The sequence below is a fragment of the Anolis carolinensis genome, chromosome 2 (genome assembly GCF_035594765.1).
Source record: "Anolis carolinensis isolate JA03-04 chromosome 2, rAnoCar3.1.pri, whole genome shotgun sequence".
In the NCBI taxonomy this organism is placed as follows: domain Eukaryota; kingdom Metazoa; phylum Chordata; class Lepidosauria; order Squamata; family Dactyloidae; genus Anolis; species Anolis carolinensis.
In genome coordinates this window covers 163835679-163854630 of record NC_085842.1, presented here as the reverse complement: position 1 = coordinate 163854630, position 18952 = coordinate 163835679, and the positions used below count along the sequence as shown (strand labels likewise).

At 41.5% G+C, this 18952-nt stretch overlaps 1 protein-coding gene and 1 long non-coding RNA gene across 7 annotated transcripts in view; one reads left to right on the top strand and one right to left on the bottom strand.

Moving 5' to 3' along the window:
• The window catches only part of ankfn1 (ankyrin repeat and fibronectin type III domain containing 1), a 282113-nt gene that overhangs the window by 63846 nt on the left and 199315 nt on the right, over positions 1-18952 (bottom strand). For all 6 annotated transcript variants that reach the window (XM_062970996.1, XM_062970998.1, XM_062970997.1 and 3 more), the window contains 2 exons: positions 18565-18672; positions 464-563 (listed from right to left, as the gene is read on the bottom strand). In XM_062970996.1, the coding sequence (XP_062827066.1) occupies positions 464-563; positions 18565-18672 (208 nt within the window). The remainder of the gene's footprint in view (positions 1-463; positions 564-18564; positions 18673-18952) is intronic.
• Positions 1-18952, top strand: part of LOC134296331 (uncharacterized) — a 37184-nt gene that overhangs the window by 1446 nt on the left and 16786 nt on the right. The gene's annotated exons all lie outside the window — the stretch shown is intronic.

Below are 18952 nucleotides of genomic sequence, written 5' to 3'. Positions count from 1 at the left end.
CATGCCTTCCTTCCCTATCGTTTTGGCATAAGGGTGCAGCGAACTGTCGTGTCCTTATGCCAAGAGGACAGGAAAAATGAGTAGGACCTGAGGTAAGTGCCCAGGGGACCACATCCAGCCCCCGGGCCTTAGTTTGCCCATACCTGCTCTAGATGTTGCTGGGTTGAAACTCCCAGCAGCCCTTTCCAGTAATGAGAAACATTGAGACTTGCAATCCATCAACATCTGGAACGCTGTGGAATTCTCCCTTCTGATGAATAGGATTGCAAGCTGTCTAGCTTTCTTTAATAAGCAAAAGCTGAAAACTGGCAGAACATCCCAGAATATTCCAAAGGGATCCCTTGCTACCCTGCTTATAGCTATGGCTCCAAGGGCTACAGAATTTCTGAAAACAGACTTCAAATTATATAAGGGGGATGCATTTGGGAGTTCCAACTGTAAAATCTGTTGTCATCAAACAAACCTTTTCAAAGTCTTTACAAACTTGTTTGAAGAATGGAACAGATGCTTCAGGCTTCTTGAGACAGATTGCTTGCGACCAGCATTTTGCAGTTTAGAACTATCTGGAGTGGAGAGGCATTGGAAGAAAGGGGAGAGGGAGAAAGAAAAGGAAAAACAGGGCATGGGGGAGGGAAGAAGTACATTTGGGTTTTAATAAAAAAATATTATATAACACAACTCTGTTGAGGCCACAGCAACTACCATTAGAAGGATGTAACTAGGGCCCCTTACACACAGCTGAATAAAATCCCACATTTTCTGCTGTGAACTGGAATATATGGCAGTGTGGACTCAGATAACCCAGTTCAAAGCAGATATTGTGGGATTCTCTGCCTTGATATCCTGTGGAAGGGCCCTAGGGTAAACAGTGGTGTCACATAGACAGGGGAGGGAGTTATTCCACACTGAAATGGTGGTTAGAGGTACTCCCCAATCCAAGAGCAGCTTCTGTAAACATGTTTTCCTTCCTTACAGATTTTTACTTCAAAGAAAAGGAAGATAATAATAGTAAATACAAATGAAAGCAATGGAGTGGTGTATAGTATGCACGTATCTAGATAAAATATTGCTAGGTTATCTTTAAGGGCAAAATTTCTACTAAACCAACATGGCATGATGCAATCCCATACAATAACAGAACTGCAAAGATTAATAAAATCAACAAACAGTACCAATGAAAACAAACACCAAAACTCTTCAGATGGTACAAACGTTCCATATTTATCTTTCTGTCTGCCTCTCTGTCAGTCTACCTATCTATTGAGCAATATATATACCATATGTTGTGTGTGTGTGTGTATGTATGTATGTATGTATGAGAGAGAGAGAGAGAGAGAGAGAGAGAATATGTGTGTGAGAGTTTGCACACTTCATGACTGTTCTGATCAAATCCCAACCACACCCAACTGGTATAAAACAAAAACAAGAGAAAGAAAGAGAGAGGGATTAAATGAAAGTGAGATCAACCATTTTTGGAAACTGCTTTGAGTCCCTCCAGGGGTGAGAAAAACTGTATATAAATATAATAAATAAATAAGTAAATAAATAAATCAACAGAAGGGGAGATAGCTCTAGTCATGGTTTACCCCATAGCATTGAGTTTGGTCCTGCCTCTTCAAATGTGTCATCTCGAAAAGCCTGATGTTTGGTTGCTCCAAGGGTGTTAGTGGAGGATAGCCTTTACACCAGTGGTTCCCAACCTTTGGGCCTCCAGTTGTTTTGGACTTCAGCACCCACAGTTCCTAACAGCTGGTAAGCTGGCTGGGATTTCTGGGAGTTGAAGTCCAAAACACCTGGAGGCCCAAAGGTTGGGAACCCCTGCTTTACGCACTTGAACCATTTTTTAAATTATTGTGATGGTAACTACAGATGTTTCTGGATGTCAGACCTCTACCAACTCTCATCGCTGACTATGCTGGTTAGGGATGATAGGGATCTTAATCCAAGAATATTTGTAGGATCGTACCTTGTTCACTCCTCATTTTAAGGATGAAATCCCCTACCCAACAAGACCACTCTGCTGCCAAATTGTAACAAGTTTTTTCAGATTTGAAATTTGGAACATTTGTTGGAAATTTGGAACATCTCATCCTCTTAGAAATCCCTTCTGCCTAATACCTGTTTATGAGAGCCATGGTGGCGTAATGGGTTATACCCTTGTGCCGGCTGAACTGCTGACCTGAAGATCTGAAGGTTAGCAGTTCGAATCTGCAAGATTTGCCAGTCCTAGCTTCCCATATGGGAACATGAGAGAAGCCTCCCACAGGATGATGACCCGTCTGGGCATTCCCCGGGAAACGTTTCTGTACACAGCCGATTCTCCCACACCAGAAGCAACTTGCAGTATATTCTCAATTCACTTCTGACATGAACAAATACCTGTTTAAAGGACAGGTAGGAGAATCATGTGTGCCTTAACCAATCTTGTTATACCTTGGTCTGATTATTTTTCATTTACTTTGGAAAGAACTAGAAAAAAGCTTCTGAGAGGCTGACGTCATTTTATGGAGCCCTGCTGTTTTGATTGGCAAGATAAAGTATGCATGAGGACCCTGGTTAAATCTGAGACTGTTGTCATGCTCACCTCTCTTTGTTGCTAAAAGAATTGAAGGAGAGGGAAAAAATCTTTTCATCTTTTGGATATTCTCAAAGGGGGAAGTATCTCTGAAATTTGTCTTGCTAAAAGGAGGCATAATCTTTTCAATAAGTTTGAACACATTTGTTCCCGTCAAATGCTATATCCGCAAGCATTCAGAATATTTCTTTTATTTAAAAAAAATATATGAATACATTTGCATCCTTATTTGCACATTGAAATGGATAGAAATAGGCACAACTTTAGCTTCATTATACTGTACAGCTTTTTAAAAACGGTTTCAAATGCAAATACATTTCTTTCTTTTTTTTTTAGAAACAATATGTAAGGCAAAAAATCAGATTAAGTAACTACAGAACCTAAACTCATAGTTTCACTTACCTGTACCTGGGGAAAAATTATTTCTTTAGACATTTGTGAGGTCCTCCAGATGATTATATGGCATGCCTTTGCAAGAATGTACCTCTAGCAAATTTCTAGAGATGATATCTCCCCAGTAATCTCCAGGTCCCCCATAGTCTGCACTGTAAAATTAATGCAGTTGACACAAATTTACATGCCAAAGCTCATGGCTATGGAATCATGTGGGTTCCAGCTTGGCGAGGCACCAGCACTGTTTGTCAGAGAAGGCTAAATCTATATATATAAAAGAATGATGGAATCCTGGCGACCGCCAAAGCAACAAAACTAAACACCCCACAACCTCGAAAATTGACAACACAACCCATCATCCACGCCTCTAAGTTGATACAACAAAAAGAAAAGAAAAATAAAGTCCTAATTAGAGGGAGAGGAATAATTGTTTTTATCCAATTGCTGCCAGTTACAATGCTAAGCTCCGCTCACTTGGTCTCCTAGCAACCCACTCACCCAGGGGACAGGCAGAGTTAGGCCTCACTTAGGCCTCTTCCACACTGCCTATAAAATACAGATTCTCAGATTTTAATTGGATTAGATGGCAGTGTAGACTCAAGGCCCTTCCACACAGCTATATAACCAATTTATAATCTTATATTATCTGCTTTAACTGGATTATCTGGACTCCACACCTTTACCCTTTACCTTAACTACCACCAATTCCTCAATACTTTATTTCCCATACCACCATACTTCGCCACAGCAATACGTGGCCGGGCACAGCTAGTACATTGTAAAAGTTTAATTCCCTGGATTCCAGAGCATTCATGGCAGTTGAAGTGATGTCAAACTGCATTAATTCTACAGTGTGGATTCACCCTGTGACATGCTGGGACTAGAAGTTGGGTAATTTAATGGTGTTTCATCATAAATATGGTTTTAGATACTCATAGTCTGGCCAGGAATGTATCCCCCATAGATATGGAGGTCTTACTGTACAGTAACAGTCATGGCTCCATCCTACAGAATACCGGGATTTGCAGAATGTGAGGCAATTGGAGTTATCTGGGAAACTTGACTTCCTCTGGACTGCAATACTAGAGTAGCTTGATGCAGTCTAATAGCATTTTTTTCAAAAAAAATTTGAAAACAATTATTTGGTTACTTTTTGAACAAGAAATTGGAGGCCTTGAAGCTCCTTAAAGACAAAGGACCTCTTCACACTAACCTCAATTTTGCTGGCAATCACCAGCAAAATGGCAGGTGCACAGGGTGCCTTGTGGCACCCTACACATCTTCCCTCCCTTCTCTATCAGAGGAGGACAACAGGACAAGGCACATTAGTGCCCTGTCCACATCAGATGGGGGAAAGAGCGACAACGTGCATTGCTGCATTGTGGGTAGCTCCATTGGAACTACTCAAAATCCACTTACCTCTCTTGAGCAAGGAAGCATCCACTTTGGGATGAATAGGGTGGGGTCGAGCCAGCGTCATCTGATGGCACTTGGCAGCCCCCGACTTGAAGAGGAAAAAGGGGCCAAAAAAAACCCAGAGAGAGACCTTGGTAGCATAAACTTTCATAGACTACCCTAAATTAAACATTTAACTTTAAAAATCTGCCTCGACTTTTCCATGGTTTAGTGCAAGTATTGTATCTTAATCTTATCAATTATTATTAATATTACTACAACTACTACTACTATTATTTATACCCGCTTTCTCCCTCTACAAAAGAGACTCAGAGTGGCTTACAATAAAACCAAATGATATGAAATTTAAAACCAAAAAATATATAAACATTAAAATGGAATTAAATATTAATGGAATTAAAAAGTAAGGTTAAAATCCTCAAAAACTGTATTCAAAAAGGAACCATGCTCTTTTCTGAATAGAGGGTGGTAAGGCAAGAGCTTAGTCCATTCTGAAGGAACCTAATATTTGCCCATTCTACTCTCTGCACCATGATGATGTTTCGGGACTTTTTGAATGCCAAGGTGGGGAAATGACAGTGGTGGCCTGAGGCAGCAGGCCCCTTGAGATGGCATTGGTGCTTTTCTCTCTCTGCAGAATGACCTTCAATTTATACACAGGTCATATCAAAATCCATAATTTTGCTCCCCAAACCTGCCCTTGAGTTATGCATGAGGTTGACTTATATATGTGTACACATGGTAAGTTTACTTCTTCAGATGCATGGAGTAAAGTGCTTAGGAACAGACCTTTAGAGGCAAACTGTATGGGTGAATAGCCACGGGAATGCAAAACTTGTAGGTATGGAGTAATTAAAACTAACTAATTACTTCTGAATGACAAGGCAGTAGGAAATCCCTTTTAGAAACCACAGTTGTAACTACTAATTAGCTAAAATAATTAAAAGTAATTATCTGGTTAAGGAGCCTCCCGTGGCGCAGCGGATTAAACTGCTGAGCTGCTGAACTTGCTGACCAAAAGGTAAGCAGTTCAAATTCGGGGAGCGGAGTGAGCTGTTAGCCCCAGCTTCTGCCAACCTAGCAGTTTGAAAATATTCAAATGTGAGTAGATCAATAGATACCACTCTGGCGGGAAGGTAATGGCACTCCATGCAGTCATGCCATCCACATGACCTTGGAGGTGTCTGCAAACAACGCCGGCTCTTTGGCTTAGAAATGGAGGTGAGTACCAACCCCCAGAGTTGGGCACAACTAGACTTAATGTCAGGGGAAAACCTTTACATTTACCTTTAATTATCTGGTTACTTTCAGAATAACTACAAAGTACAGTAGAGTCTCACTTATCCATGCTAAACGGGCCGGCAGAAGCTTCGATAAGCGAATATCTTGGATAATAAGGAGGGATTAAGGAAAAGCCTATTAAACATCAAATTAGGTTATGATTTTACAAATTAAGCACCAAAACATTATGTTATACAACAAATTTGACAGAAAAAGTAGTTCAATACGCAGTAATGTTATGTTGTAATTACTGTATTTACAAATTTAGCACCAAAATATCACAATATATTGAAAACATTGACTACAAAAATGGCTTGGATAATCCAGAAGCTTGGATAAGCGAGGCTTGGATAAGTGAGACTCTACTGTATAGAATTTCTTTGTGAAATACAACCATAACTTCCCTTTGAATCCTGTCCACAGAATGGTAACTATAACTAATTACTTTAAAATACAACCTTCTAGGTTCTGGAGCTGAAATATGCAGAGACATAACAGATGTGTCTCCACTCTCCAGCCTAAACTCTCATGCATGTCCTAAAACATCTGGAGAGACCTCTGAAGTCCATGAAGTTCGTTAGTACTTTGTATGCGAAATGGGGGGGAAATGTACAACAGGTGTCTCTCAGCAGGTTCCTTCTTGTTTGTTTTCAGCTTGAAGGCAAATGAGTTTTAAATCTGTTAATTCCCTGCGACCCAAGGAAAAAGTTAGGCACATGCCTGCAAATGGGAGACTTTGACTTTTTAAAAAGAAAGCATTGCGGTGTCTCAAGAAACCTACTCTGCAGTTATCCCAGTAAAATAAATAGCAGGGCACATTTAACGCTGTAAAATATATGCTGTTTGGCTAGTCAATGGTTTGGCTGCACTCCACAAACACTTTAATGGCTGCTACTAAAGAACCGACACACGAGAACCACAACTATTCCAGCCTTGTTGATTGCTTTTGTTTTTACAACCTTGTACAAATAGGGGCCAGAAATACAGTAGTGGGATTAAAAAATAATTTGGGATCCACAGGAAGAACACATTTGAATGGCCTGCCATTTAATTAGCTAATAAATAACATGGCAGCAAAGCTATCTGTAAAAGCGAGGCTATATCAATAAATGATAAGGCAAACTGGCTTAGGGACCATTATAATGAAAACTTTCATGCAAATGTTTGAAGTCAGCCAGAAAATTAGAAAACAACCAGGGCTTAGATTTCTGTCAAAAGTAACATTTAAATCTGCCCTTTGCTTAAGCGGTTAAGATGATGTTTTGCAGCTAACAGGAATTAAACTTCCTTGCCTTAGTAAATCAAAACAAATGCAAATGGGTAGATATGAAGTGGAAAGGAAGGAAACGTGATTTTTGGTGCACAAATGGTAGTATGGTTATGCCTTTTTTTTAAACAGAGCACTATTCTTATTTAAAAAGCTGTACAAACACAGCCAGTGTGATTGGCTTCAGTTTATTATTAAAGAACCATAAAAAGGGAAAGAGAACAGGGTTGTAGAAGCTTCCCATTGACCACAAACACCTGCGTTGAAAAGGCAGACACACAGGACATTTGGTTGTAGACATCTCCCAGGAGTGAAAAGTGTTCTGTTCTTACTTAGATTAGAAACTGTCATGTGACTGTAATAGCTTCTTTTGGAAGAGAGGCTAGCAGGTTGTCACTCTTTCTGAAGTGACTTCTGAATGGTGATATGCTCTAATCCAGTGGTTCTCAACCTGAGGTTCTCCAGGTGTTTTGGTCTACAGCACTCAAAAATCTCAGCCAGTTTATCAGCTGTTAAGATTTCTGGGAATTGAAGGCCAAAACATCTGGGGACCCACTGGTTGAGGATCACTGCTCTAGTCATTCCAGGGTGGGTGGGTGGTCCTACTATGAAGCTAGGGCTTGGATTGGGGGAAGATCTACAGCACCGCACCTACATACTTTAAGTAGAAAGTGTAGAAATGTTCTTTTGAAACAGTCCCCTGTTTTCTGATACAGGAAAATGAATCTCCACCCATTCTGGTAGATTTGATAGTCTGAGCACATCTTTGCTAAGTTTTTTTCCTCCCTAGACCACTTATCTACAAGCTAAAATAGCTCAGAGAAGGCAAACAATATGAAGTTGCCCATTCATGCCATCTTGGGGGAATTTGAGGCATTTAAAGGGGAATGAGAACTATGTCCCTCCTTTGGGGACCAGTGTAACTCATGAAGTTAAACGTCAAGAAAACCAAGATCATGGCAACTACACCTATTGATAACTGGCAAATAGAGGGAGAAAACGTGGAGGTAGTGACAGACTTTATATTTCTAGGCGCGAAGATCATTGCAGATACAGACTGCAGCCAGGAAATCAGAAGACGTTTACTTCTTGGGAGGAGAGCAATGGCCAACCTTGATAAAATAGTGAAGAGCAGAGACATCACACTGGCAACGAAGGTCCGCATAGTGAAAGCAATGGTATTCCCCATAGTAACCTATGGATGTGAGAGCTGGACCATAAGGAAGGCTGAGCGAAGGAAGATAGACGCTTTTGAACTCTGGTGCTGGAGGAAAATCCCGAGAGTGCCTTGGACCGCAAAAAGATCCAACCAGTCCATCCTCCAGGAAATAATGCCTGGCTGCTCACTGGAGGGAAGGATATTAGAGGCAAAGCTGAAGTATTTTGGCCACATCATGAGGAGACAGGAAAGCTTGGAAAAGATCACGATGCTGGGGAAAATGGAAGGAAAAAGGAAGAGAGGCCGACCAAGGGCAAGATGGATGGACGGTATTCTTGAAGTGACTGGGTTGACCTTGAAGGAACTGGGGGCGGTGACAGCCGACAGGGAGCTCTGGCGTGGACTGGTCCATGAGGTCACGAAGAGTCGGAGACAACTAAACGACCGAGCAGGAGTAACCCATGAACATCCATAGTTGCCCATCCCTACTTTACTAATTTGCACTCTGGCAAAAATTAACTTAGCAGGCCCGTTGATGCATATTCCTGCAAAAGAACTAATATACCAGGACACTGTGTAACAACACCGGAATATATTATAGGGTTATGGCATAACTCAAATTCCCCACAGCAAAATGAGTGCAGTATTTTGTACAGCTTGGCTACTTTGCAATGCTGCTATAATCTACAGTTTCTCAATTTCAGCCATACCCCCTGTAGCACGTGAATAGTACACTATATTCATGTGTAAAGTCTACAAATTTTAGTCTTTATAGTAATAAATTTTATTGATTAGCCCTTAGGCCGTATCACAATACCAAACCAAACAAAGCTTGATAGGACTTGATTACGCTCTATGTAGTAAGTTAAAATAAGACACTTATAAAAATACAGTAAATAAATATGATAAAATTGAATATATACATCATATTTCCTTATCACACCTAAAATTTACCCCGATTAGCCCCACATATGTGGTTCTCAAACGTAACAAATTTTAGTCAAAAAATCCATCTGAAAATCCTGGGCCAACAAATTCACGGGTCAATATAATTATTGTAAAAGGTAAAGGTTTTCCCCTGACATTAAGTCTAGTCATGTCCAGCTCTGGGGGTTGGTGCTCATCTCCATTTCTAAGCTGAAGAGCCGGCGTTGTCCGTAGACCTCCAAGGTCATATGGTCCAAGGTCATGACTGCATGGTGCGCCGTTATCTTCCTGCCGGAATGGTACCTATTGATCTACTCATATTTGCATGTTTTCGAACTGCTAGGTTGGCAGAAGCTGGGGTTAACAGCGGGTGCCCACTCCTCTCCCCAGATTCAAACCTGCAGCCTTTTGGTCCAAAAGTTCAGCAGCTCAGCGCTTTAATACGCTGCGCCACCTGGGGTTCAAGTATTGTACTTGAACTCTTACCAAAAAAGGAATGATCCCCTTCTCTGAGTAGAGTAGTGAATGGTGAGTTTAGTCCATCCTGGGAGAATCTTAAAAAAAAATACCAACCTCCTCTATTCTGTCTGGACTTTTTGAATGCCTAGGTATAAAAATAGTGCTGGTGGCAGCCAGGGCCAAATGGCTCCTTGATGCAATGTTGGCACTTTCCTCTCATCATAGAATTACCCTTGATTTTTCCAGGAATAAATCAAAATCCAGAATTTTAGCCCCCAAACCTACCTTTGCCTTATACACGTTGTCAACTTATATATGGGTAATAAATATGGCAATATATTACACCTTTATCCATCAATCTGCATATTATAATTGTAATTTTGTTGTCACATTCTGTTATTGGAAGTGCAAATCTTCCCTCTATAGGTGTGGATGTGTTAGTGACCCCTTGGCAGCCTGGCTCAACAAATCTTGTCACTTCAAAAATTAAATACTTTTGTGAGATTTCTTCATATTTATATTCTGTACACAAGCTGGTATGGAAATCATTCAAGCTCCTTGCAAGAATGACAGGGTAGGGGAGTCTTTCTGAGTTGCACTAGCTTCTATTTGTGACGTTGGCATTCACAGGGCTAACTCAGTGAGATGTGGCAGGGCATTAAGACAAGCATGCACAATGCTGAGTAAGGGCCATGAATGGGGCGCCAGGAGAAGGTCATGAGAATAGGCCCTCCTCTCCCTCATGTTTCCTAGCTATGCCTCTCTTCCAGTCTTGCCTTGAAATAGGCTGCTGTCCAATGTGCGAACCTCTGCCCTTTGCCAAATGAGGTAAGGGAGCCAGTTCTGCAGCTCATAGATCAAATTACTGTTCAAACATTTTTAAGGATTAGCTTTGGACTTAGCCGTCCAGGATTTTACTGGACAAATGCCACTGAAAGAAAATAAAGGGTAAGTATTACAATGGACAAAGTTTTGGTTTTCCTTCTCACCTTAGATCATCACGACAGCTACGGTTAACTACAAATAATTTCTCTGAAATGAATAATGACAGAAGGATAGGCATGAGGGTGGGGGAGATCTTAGATCTACACAATGCCAAGTATTCAGTAATCATAGACATTTGGCTGTAGTAGTCATGAAGACAAATGGATTATCTCGTTTCTTATAATCATTAAGAGTGTCTTTCAGTGTTGGAAAGCAAAGCTCTCGCCCCATCATATTACTAAGAGAGTTCCAAAATAACAGTGGATCTATAGGGAAACCCTCTTACATGAAATGTGTACAACAGTCCTATAAAACTTCTTTGCAATATGCCTTCATTTTTGTACCCTACAATTATCTTGTTTTAATAAGGAGTCTCAATTAAGCCTCTTTTTCGGGTGCTTTTAAAATATGCCAATTTTTTTCATCTCCCCCACTTTCCCTCTTGTCCTCAGTTTACTTCAGTTGCTCTAGACCAGTGGTTCTCAACCTGTGGGTCCCCAGGTGTTTTGGCCTACAACTCCCAGAAATCCCAGTTAATTTACCAGTTGTTGAGAACCACTGCTCTAGGCTGAATTAAAAATGCAAACGTAGTTTAAATTCAGTTAATTCAGCTGCAGGAAATGGAGAGGATCAGGTATAATTTTGTCCTTCCTAGTCAGCTCAGGAAAAAGCAAATTGCTCCAGCCTCTTTTAGCTGGCCTGGGACTGTTAAATCACAACTGCAGTACGATAATAGCATCTGGTACCAGTACTTATAACATTGCCGCTCTCTAATATAACTCTCTCATTGCCGCTGGAGCACACCTTTTCTTCAAAAAAAGCCATAAGTGGCTCCCAATATAGTGATGAGTGAATGGGCTTAATTCTCTCCCTCTGCCTATTCCTAAGCAGGCTGAGGTTGGGTTTATATATGGAAGAGTGATCCATGGGGAAGGGATACAGAGGCTTAACAAAGTTAGCTCTCAAATCCCAATATCCAACGAATGCTGTGTTCAGCAAAGGACAAGAGGGATCCGCTCACCTCTGCATGAGTCTACCATATACCATGCAGCTGTGGACAAGTCTACATAGGGACCACCAAACGCAGCATTGCCCAAACATGAACCAAGGAAAATGAAAGGCACTACAGACTCACTCAGCCAGAGAAATCAGCCATAGCAGAGCACCTGATGAACCAACCTCGACACAGTATATTTGAGAAATGCTGGACCACTCTAACAACCACCATGTCAGACTACACAGAGAAGCCAGTGAAATCCACAAGCATGTGGACAATTTAAACAAAAGGAAGAAACAATGAAAATGAACAAAATCTGGTTACCAGTATTTAAAAACTCTAAAATCAGGACAGTAAATAAAGAACAACACTCAGAAGACACACTTCCAGACATGAATCAATAAGGGCCAGCTAACACCTCCAAACAAAGGATTATCCCAGGCAGGAAGAAGCCAGGCCATGAAGCTCGCAAGGTCATTAATGCTAATCAAGGTGATTAATTACAACATTCACACCGGCCTCCAACAGACAAGAGTTCTTTCTCCCACCCTGAACCTTCCATTACTTAGTTTTCCAACAGACTTCACAACCTCTGAGGATGCCTGCCATAGATGTGGGTGAAACGACAGGAGAGAATACTTCTGGAACATGGCCATACAGCCCAGAAAATTCTCAGTATCTCACTCTCATTTTGTTCCTTGCCACCCCAAGAAACATTCCTTTCCCTTTGGTCTTTGCTTTGACTCCTCCACCCCATCCCGGTTCTCCCCTCAGACAGAGTGAAGGGAATTCAAAAAAGAGAAAAAAGAGAGGAAGGGACCATGTCTGCTTCTCTGATACCTTTATGAAAGAAAAATTGTGTGGGCAGAAAGACTTTTTTTTTTTTTGCAAAGGCTAGAGAAAGGTGGGAGCAGGGAAGGGGGGACAGGGAGATAAGAGGCAAGACAGAAAAAGAGAGGACCAGGAGGGGAGGAGAGAAGAAAGGAGGGGAACAATGGTGAGTTTGCAGACAGGTTTGATACTGAATGTTTTAAAACCAGTATGTCGCCAGTATGCTTCTGCTTCAACAACACAATTGCCGCTAGACAACAGTTTGCTTTGATCAAGTCTTTATACTACCCCCTTACATGTCTGTCTCTGTATAATTGCTTCATTTTAATTCTAGTCACTACTTGGCAAATCAGTTTAATGTTTCTTAAAGATTTCTGTTTCCTTCACAGAACAATATTTGTAATCATTCCCTGGGAGAAAAATGGACTATATTAAACCATGTCTGAAGGGTATGCATGATTGCTATATTAGTTAATGCTCAGTAGATAATGCCAAGTAACAGTGCCACTTTTGCTGCTTTCCTAAAGGAGTCCTTGGTGGTGCAGTAGGTTAAACCGCTGAGCTGCTGAACTTGCTGATTGAAAGGTTTTCAGGTTTAAAAAAACCTGGTTTTAAAAAAACTCATGGATTTTACTGGTTAACCAAATCCCATGCTAAGTCTATGAGACGCAAAAAATTTAGAGTCCCTCCAGGCACTATCTCAAGCAGATATTAACTGGTCTGTAGCCGGGAAGGGGGGAGGCTTAGGGGTTAACCCTCCCCCCCCCCAAATTTTCAAACCCCTCCCCGAAATTTTTTTCTGGCTAAGGTTGGTGGTTTGAATTGGAGAGCAGGGTGAGTTCCCACTGTGAGCTCCAGTTTCTGCCAACCTAGCAGTTTGAAAACATGCAAATGTGAGTAGATCAATAGATACCACTCCAGTGGGAAGGTAACGGCGCTCCATGCAGTCATGCCGGCCACATGACCTTGAAGGTGTCTACGAACAATGCTGGCTCTTCAGCTTAGAAATGGAGATGAGCACCAACCCCCAGAGTCAGACACAACTAGACTTAACGTCAGGGGAAAAGCTTTACCTTTACCTTAAAGGACAGAACTATATATAAGATAGATCACAATTCATATTTATTGTTGTGTTAACTTAGGGGTTGGAATGATATCTGCAGAAGCATGGGAGGAAGAGGTAGTCGATATTTCTGCCACCCCTGGATTTCTCCCTGCTCTAAGGTTAGCTTTGGGGTCAAACATGAGCCCATAGTGTTACGTGTCTATGTGGAATTTGCAGTGAGAAGTGAAGGAGATACAAGCAAAGTTCAGCACCTCTTCTTTATCAGACTTGTTCCACACATTACTGCCACCACAGGATTTCACAACAGTAAAGGTCTAGAAGCACACATTTATCAAGCAGTGGTGAATTTTGAAGCACCACTACTTATGTCAACACTCCATGGGAGAGTTCCAAGATGCAGGAAACTATGTGGACCAAGGCCAGTAGCTCAGTTTCTAGAGATTTTTGTGCCTGTAAAATCTTTTATAAACCTAGTTGGGTCTTACTTGCCCAGTTAGGACCACCCAAACCCCAAATATTTTGGTTTACAACATGGATAAATGAGAACAGTATCATGGTACTTGAGAACATACTATGAGGACTTGGAGCTAATCAGATGCAAATGATGTCATTTCTTCTTTTTAAAAGGCTTTCGGGCTTCAACCCTGAGAATCCAGCTTTCATTACACCACTGCTGTTAAGATACATGCAGAGTTGTTATCTAGGTCTGTGAAAATGATTGAAAATATATTCAAAATGGTTGAAAAATCAGTTTCTCAAATGCTGAGAAACCACTGAGGAGAATGGGGAGAATTTTTTCTGTTCAGGATTTAGCCTGTATAGAAAATAGCACCGTTTCCCAAGTATTCACGATCCAGAGATTATTCTGCACATGGTTACTTTGCATAGGAATAATATCCTGTGCAGAAAAAAAAGCTATTTCTTGTACAAAAAATGCTGCTTTATATACAAATCACCCATGTGTAAATTTTGTACATGGTATGTCCCCAAGTACAGCATTTTCTGCCCAGGAAATAATGCTTCTGCATCGAAGTACCATGTTCTATTTATAATGTTGTGCAGAATGAGCCCTGAACTGCAAAGATTTTCATGAGTCCAGGATTCATCTCACCTGTCAAAAAGATGTGGTTTTGGCCATTTTTAAATTACTTTCAACTACTTTTTCCATCTCCAAGTGTGACAGGCTAGTTATACTACTGAAAAGAGAACGGAATGATCCTAAGGAATGTTGCTGTTCCTATATTCACTCCCAATAGAGCAAGTAAAGATGTATAGAACTTGAGGCCTATCTGCTTAGTTTAGACGGAATCTTCCTCCCCCCCCCCTTCCTCCATAAACAAATATGAATATGTTGCATTTTTATAGGTTGGTTTCAAAGCTTATTTTCATGACAGTGTCTGCTTAACTCCACTTATTATTAGGGCTGATGGTGTAGGGAATGCACCACCAGCCCTACTAATAAATGGAGTTAAGCTGGCACTGCACCCTACACCACTGGAGAAATTATACTGTTTAACCTGTATTGCATTACCTGACATCCGTCAGGAAGTAGCAGGCAATAATGAAAGGACCAAGGCAGTGACATCTCCAGTCCATCCTTTGTTCGGATGTCAGCCAGCACTCCAACACCTTAAATCAGGGGTCCCCAAACTTTTTAAAAAGGGGGCCAGTTCATGATCCTTTGGACCATTGGAGGGCCGGACTGTTGGAGCAATAACAACAACAACAACAATAAAAAGAGGGTTGGAAGAGACCCTTTGGGCCATTGAGTCCAATCCTCTTCTGCCTTTGTGCACCGAAAGCACAAGCAAAGCACCCCTGACAGATGGCCACCTAGCCTCAATGTTAATAATAATAATAATAATAATAATAATAATAATAATAATAATAATAATAATGGTTGTAAGAGAAGAAGAGACTGCTTGGGTCATTTAGTCCAACCCCCTTCTGCCCTTGTGCCATGGGGGCTGGATAAATAGCTTTGATGGGCCGCATCCGGCCCCCGGGCCTTAGTTTGGGGACCCCTGCCTTAAATCAAGATCTACAGAGATACTCGCAGGAACACCCCAGCAAGCAAGAGTCCAAAAGTGGCAGGCTAAAACCTGGAACTTCAATCAATGGCTAATACCGGATTAGAGACTCCCCCTTGGGCACACAGAGTCTGGGCAACTGAACAGACTGAGCTCTGGCACCACGAGGTGCAGAGCCAACCTTAAGAAATGGGGCCACAAAGTGGAGTCCACGACATGCGAGTGTGGAGAAGAGCAAACCACAGACCATCTATTACAATGCAGCCTGATCCCTGCCACATGCACAATGGAGGATCTTCTTATAGCAACACCAGCGGCACTCCCAAGTGGCCAGATTCTGGTCAAAGGACATTTAGATGAATGCCAAGTCTTTAACTTTGTTTGTGTTTTTAAATGCATGATAACTGTACCCTCAATTTGCTTCTGACATGATAAATAAATAGTAGGGCTGGTTCTCAAAATGGAGTTGTAAATAGTTCACCGAGTCATATTACTATTCTTTTGGGGGGTGTTCTGCATTTTCAAGAAGCTGATTTTCCTCCAGATATCGGACTTTTAAAAAAAGCAGTACTAACCAGTAGGCTTCCTTGGACTCTAATTAGTGGGAGATGGAAAAAACACTTATCTTCATGTACCTTCTCAAGTGCTTCTTCAAGGGCATTTTTTTCTTATCATGTATGCGTTCAGCGTTGCTATAGTTACAAGAAAAGAGCATGCAGACCCTTGATGGTCATAATTGTTGTGTAGTTGTGCACAAAAGAATCAAGGCTTTCTCCTGCAGAAATTGCTAGGGAATTCATTTTCCCCCTCACAATACCCCAGCAAACTTGAACAATTTCAATTTAACCTGAAATTAGAATGGGTGAAACAGCAGGGCGACAATCAATGGGGTAACAGTGTGATGCCTCCTGTTGCTCTGCAGTAATAATTTCAACAAGAAATCAAGATTTGTTTTTATCTGAGGGCTTTTTAAAATCTCTCACACCACTGCTTTGCTTTTTCTGATTCCAAAGTCATAGCCTGGGTCGCCGTCAAAGCTGAGCAAAGATCTTAGGACATAAACTCTCCCTAGCCTCTCTATTTTGGGTAGAGCAGTGATCTTTTTAATTTAAAATGCAGCATTTTTGCTATTTGCATGCTCATTAGGGTGCCTCTTTTTAATTTACTAGCTGAATCTCCCGCACAGAGAATTTCTAGCACCTTCCTATGAGAAATAGCCAAACTGAGTTCATCTAGAAAGTGCAACATATATAGCAATGTGTTGTCGAAGGCTTTCATGGCTGGAATCACTGGTTACCTGTGAGTTTTCCAGGCTGTATAGCCATGTTCCAGAAGCACACTCTCCTGACGTTTTGCCCACATCTATGGCAGGCATCCTCAGAGATTGTGAGGTCTGTTGGAAACTAGGCAAATGGGGTTTATATATCTGTGGAATACCCAGGATGGGAGAAACCACCTTGATTATCATTGAAAAGCCTTGCAGCTTCAAAGCCTGGCTGCTTTCTGCCTGGGGGAATCCTTTATTGGGAGATGTTAACTGGCCCTGATTGTTTCTTGTCTGGAATTCCCATGCCTTCTGAGTATTGTTCTTTATTTATTGTACTATTTTAGAACAATAGTACAAAATCTGGCTACCAGTATTTAAAAAACTCTAAAATAAATAAAGAACAATACTCAGAAAGCAGGGGAATACCAGACATGAAACAATCAGGGCCAGCTAACACTTTCCAACAAAGGATTCCCCCAGGCAGGAAGCAGCTAGGCTTTGAAGCTGCAAGGCTATACAATACTAGCTGGCCAATTGCAACATTCACACTAGTCTCAAACAGACAAGAGTTCTTTCTCTCACCCTGGGTATTCCACAGAAATATAAACCCCACTTGCCTAGTTTCCAACAGACCTCACAACCTCTGAGGATGCCTGCCATAGATGTGGGTGAAATGTGAGGAGAGAATGCTTCTGGGACATGGCCATACAACACAGAAAACTCACAGCAACCCATATGCAGCAATGTTGTTAAGTTAACCCATGAAAAACATCAGTAATGGACAGAGAACATATCTACATTGTAGAATTAATTCAGTTTGATGCCACGTTAACATCCATGAAATCCTGGGGTTTGTACTTTGGTTAGGAATCAAGACTCCTGTGGCAAAAAGGCTCAAGACCTTGTCCAATTACAGCTCCCATGCTTCCGTATCATTGAGCCATGACATTTCAAATGGGATCAAACTGTATTAATTCTACAGTGTGCATGCACGCAGAGCTAGATCCGCCCAAATCCCATAAAGTGCTTGTTTAGAAATCCAGTGATGATTCTGATAGAAGTAGAAAATGTGGCTTTTTAAAAAATAACAATTTCTCTACTTCCTGAGTGCCAAATGGAGGCTTCTGGGGGCCCTTCCACACAACCCTACATCCCAGAATATCATGGCAGGAAATCCCACAATATCTGTTTTGAACTGGGTTATCTGAGTCCACACTGCCATATATTCCAGTTGAAAACAGATTTTATTGTGCTGTGTTGAAGGGGCCTGGGAGACCTCTGATTCCTGCAATCTGGCAGTGTGATCTTCTGTCTATGTGTTCAAACAAGCAGGAATTTTGAGGGTTACTTCTGGGCATAGGCTTCTCATCCATCAGAGGTGCCAATGGAAGTTAAAGACAGTTGCTTCAGGTGCTTCTTCTCTTAGCCTCAGCCGTTGTGTGAGCCTGTCTACAAATATGCAGTGGGAAGAGAAAAATATTTTGTACATGCTTTCTTTCCTCGCAGACTATAAGGAAGCAACAGAAACAAAAGAGCCCCTAGTCAAAACGAACCTAAAAACCAAGAATTAGCATCAACACAGTATTATTCAGACTTGCAAAGAAGCTGACGTGCCTTTAGACTTTTTAATTGGATTTTGTTTACTGTCCTGCGAGAGAGGGAAAAGAATGAAGAAAGGGAAAGAGAGAGAGAGGAGTGCTTCAGTGAAAGCTTGTTTTCAAATGTTTGCTGCATTGCCAATTTGGAGAGGCAAGAGCAAGATAGTCTGCTAAAGTGATTCCAGATGGGCCAATATTAATATCTTTCTGTTCCTGATGAATGAGAAGGTATGACCCAGATAGAAAGCTGCTAAAATTACAGGCGCCACGGAGGCTTCGGCTGGTGCCCTTCCACACGGATACTTTATCCTTACCTCGGCAACTGTAGCTCTGATGAGAGGCTCTAACCTGTTGCAGCAAACGTTCCAGGGCTTCAATCTGTCCCCTGTGCCTCGGCTCCCTGCCATCATAGTCTTTCCAGTCTAGTGAACAAAAGAAACAAACAGAATGAAAACGCAGCAAAGGAAAGCGAGCCAGGCTGAGGGCTTCTTTGCTCCGGGTGTCTCTTGGCTGGCTGCATAGGGAATTGGCCAGCAAGTTTGTTTTCAAGTTCGCCCATTTCCCATGCTGTTCCTTTACTATCTGTATCTCTGGATCCATCTATGCTGCCATATAATCCAGTTTCAGAATGCACATTAACTGCATTGGATTATCAGTGTAGGCTCATATAAATTCGTAGATTAAGATCTTCCGGGGAGGTCC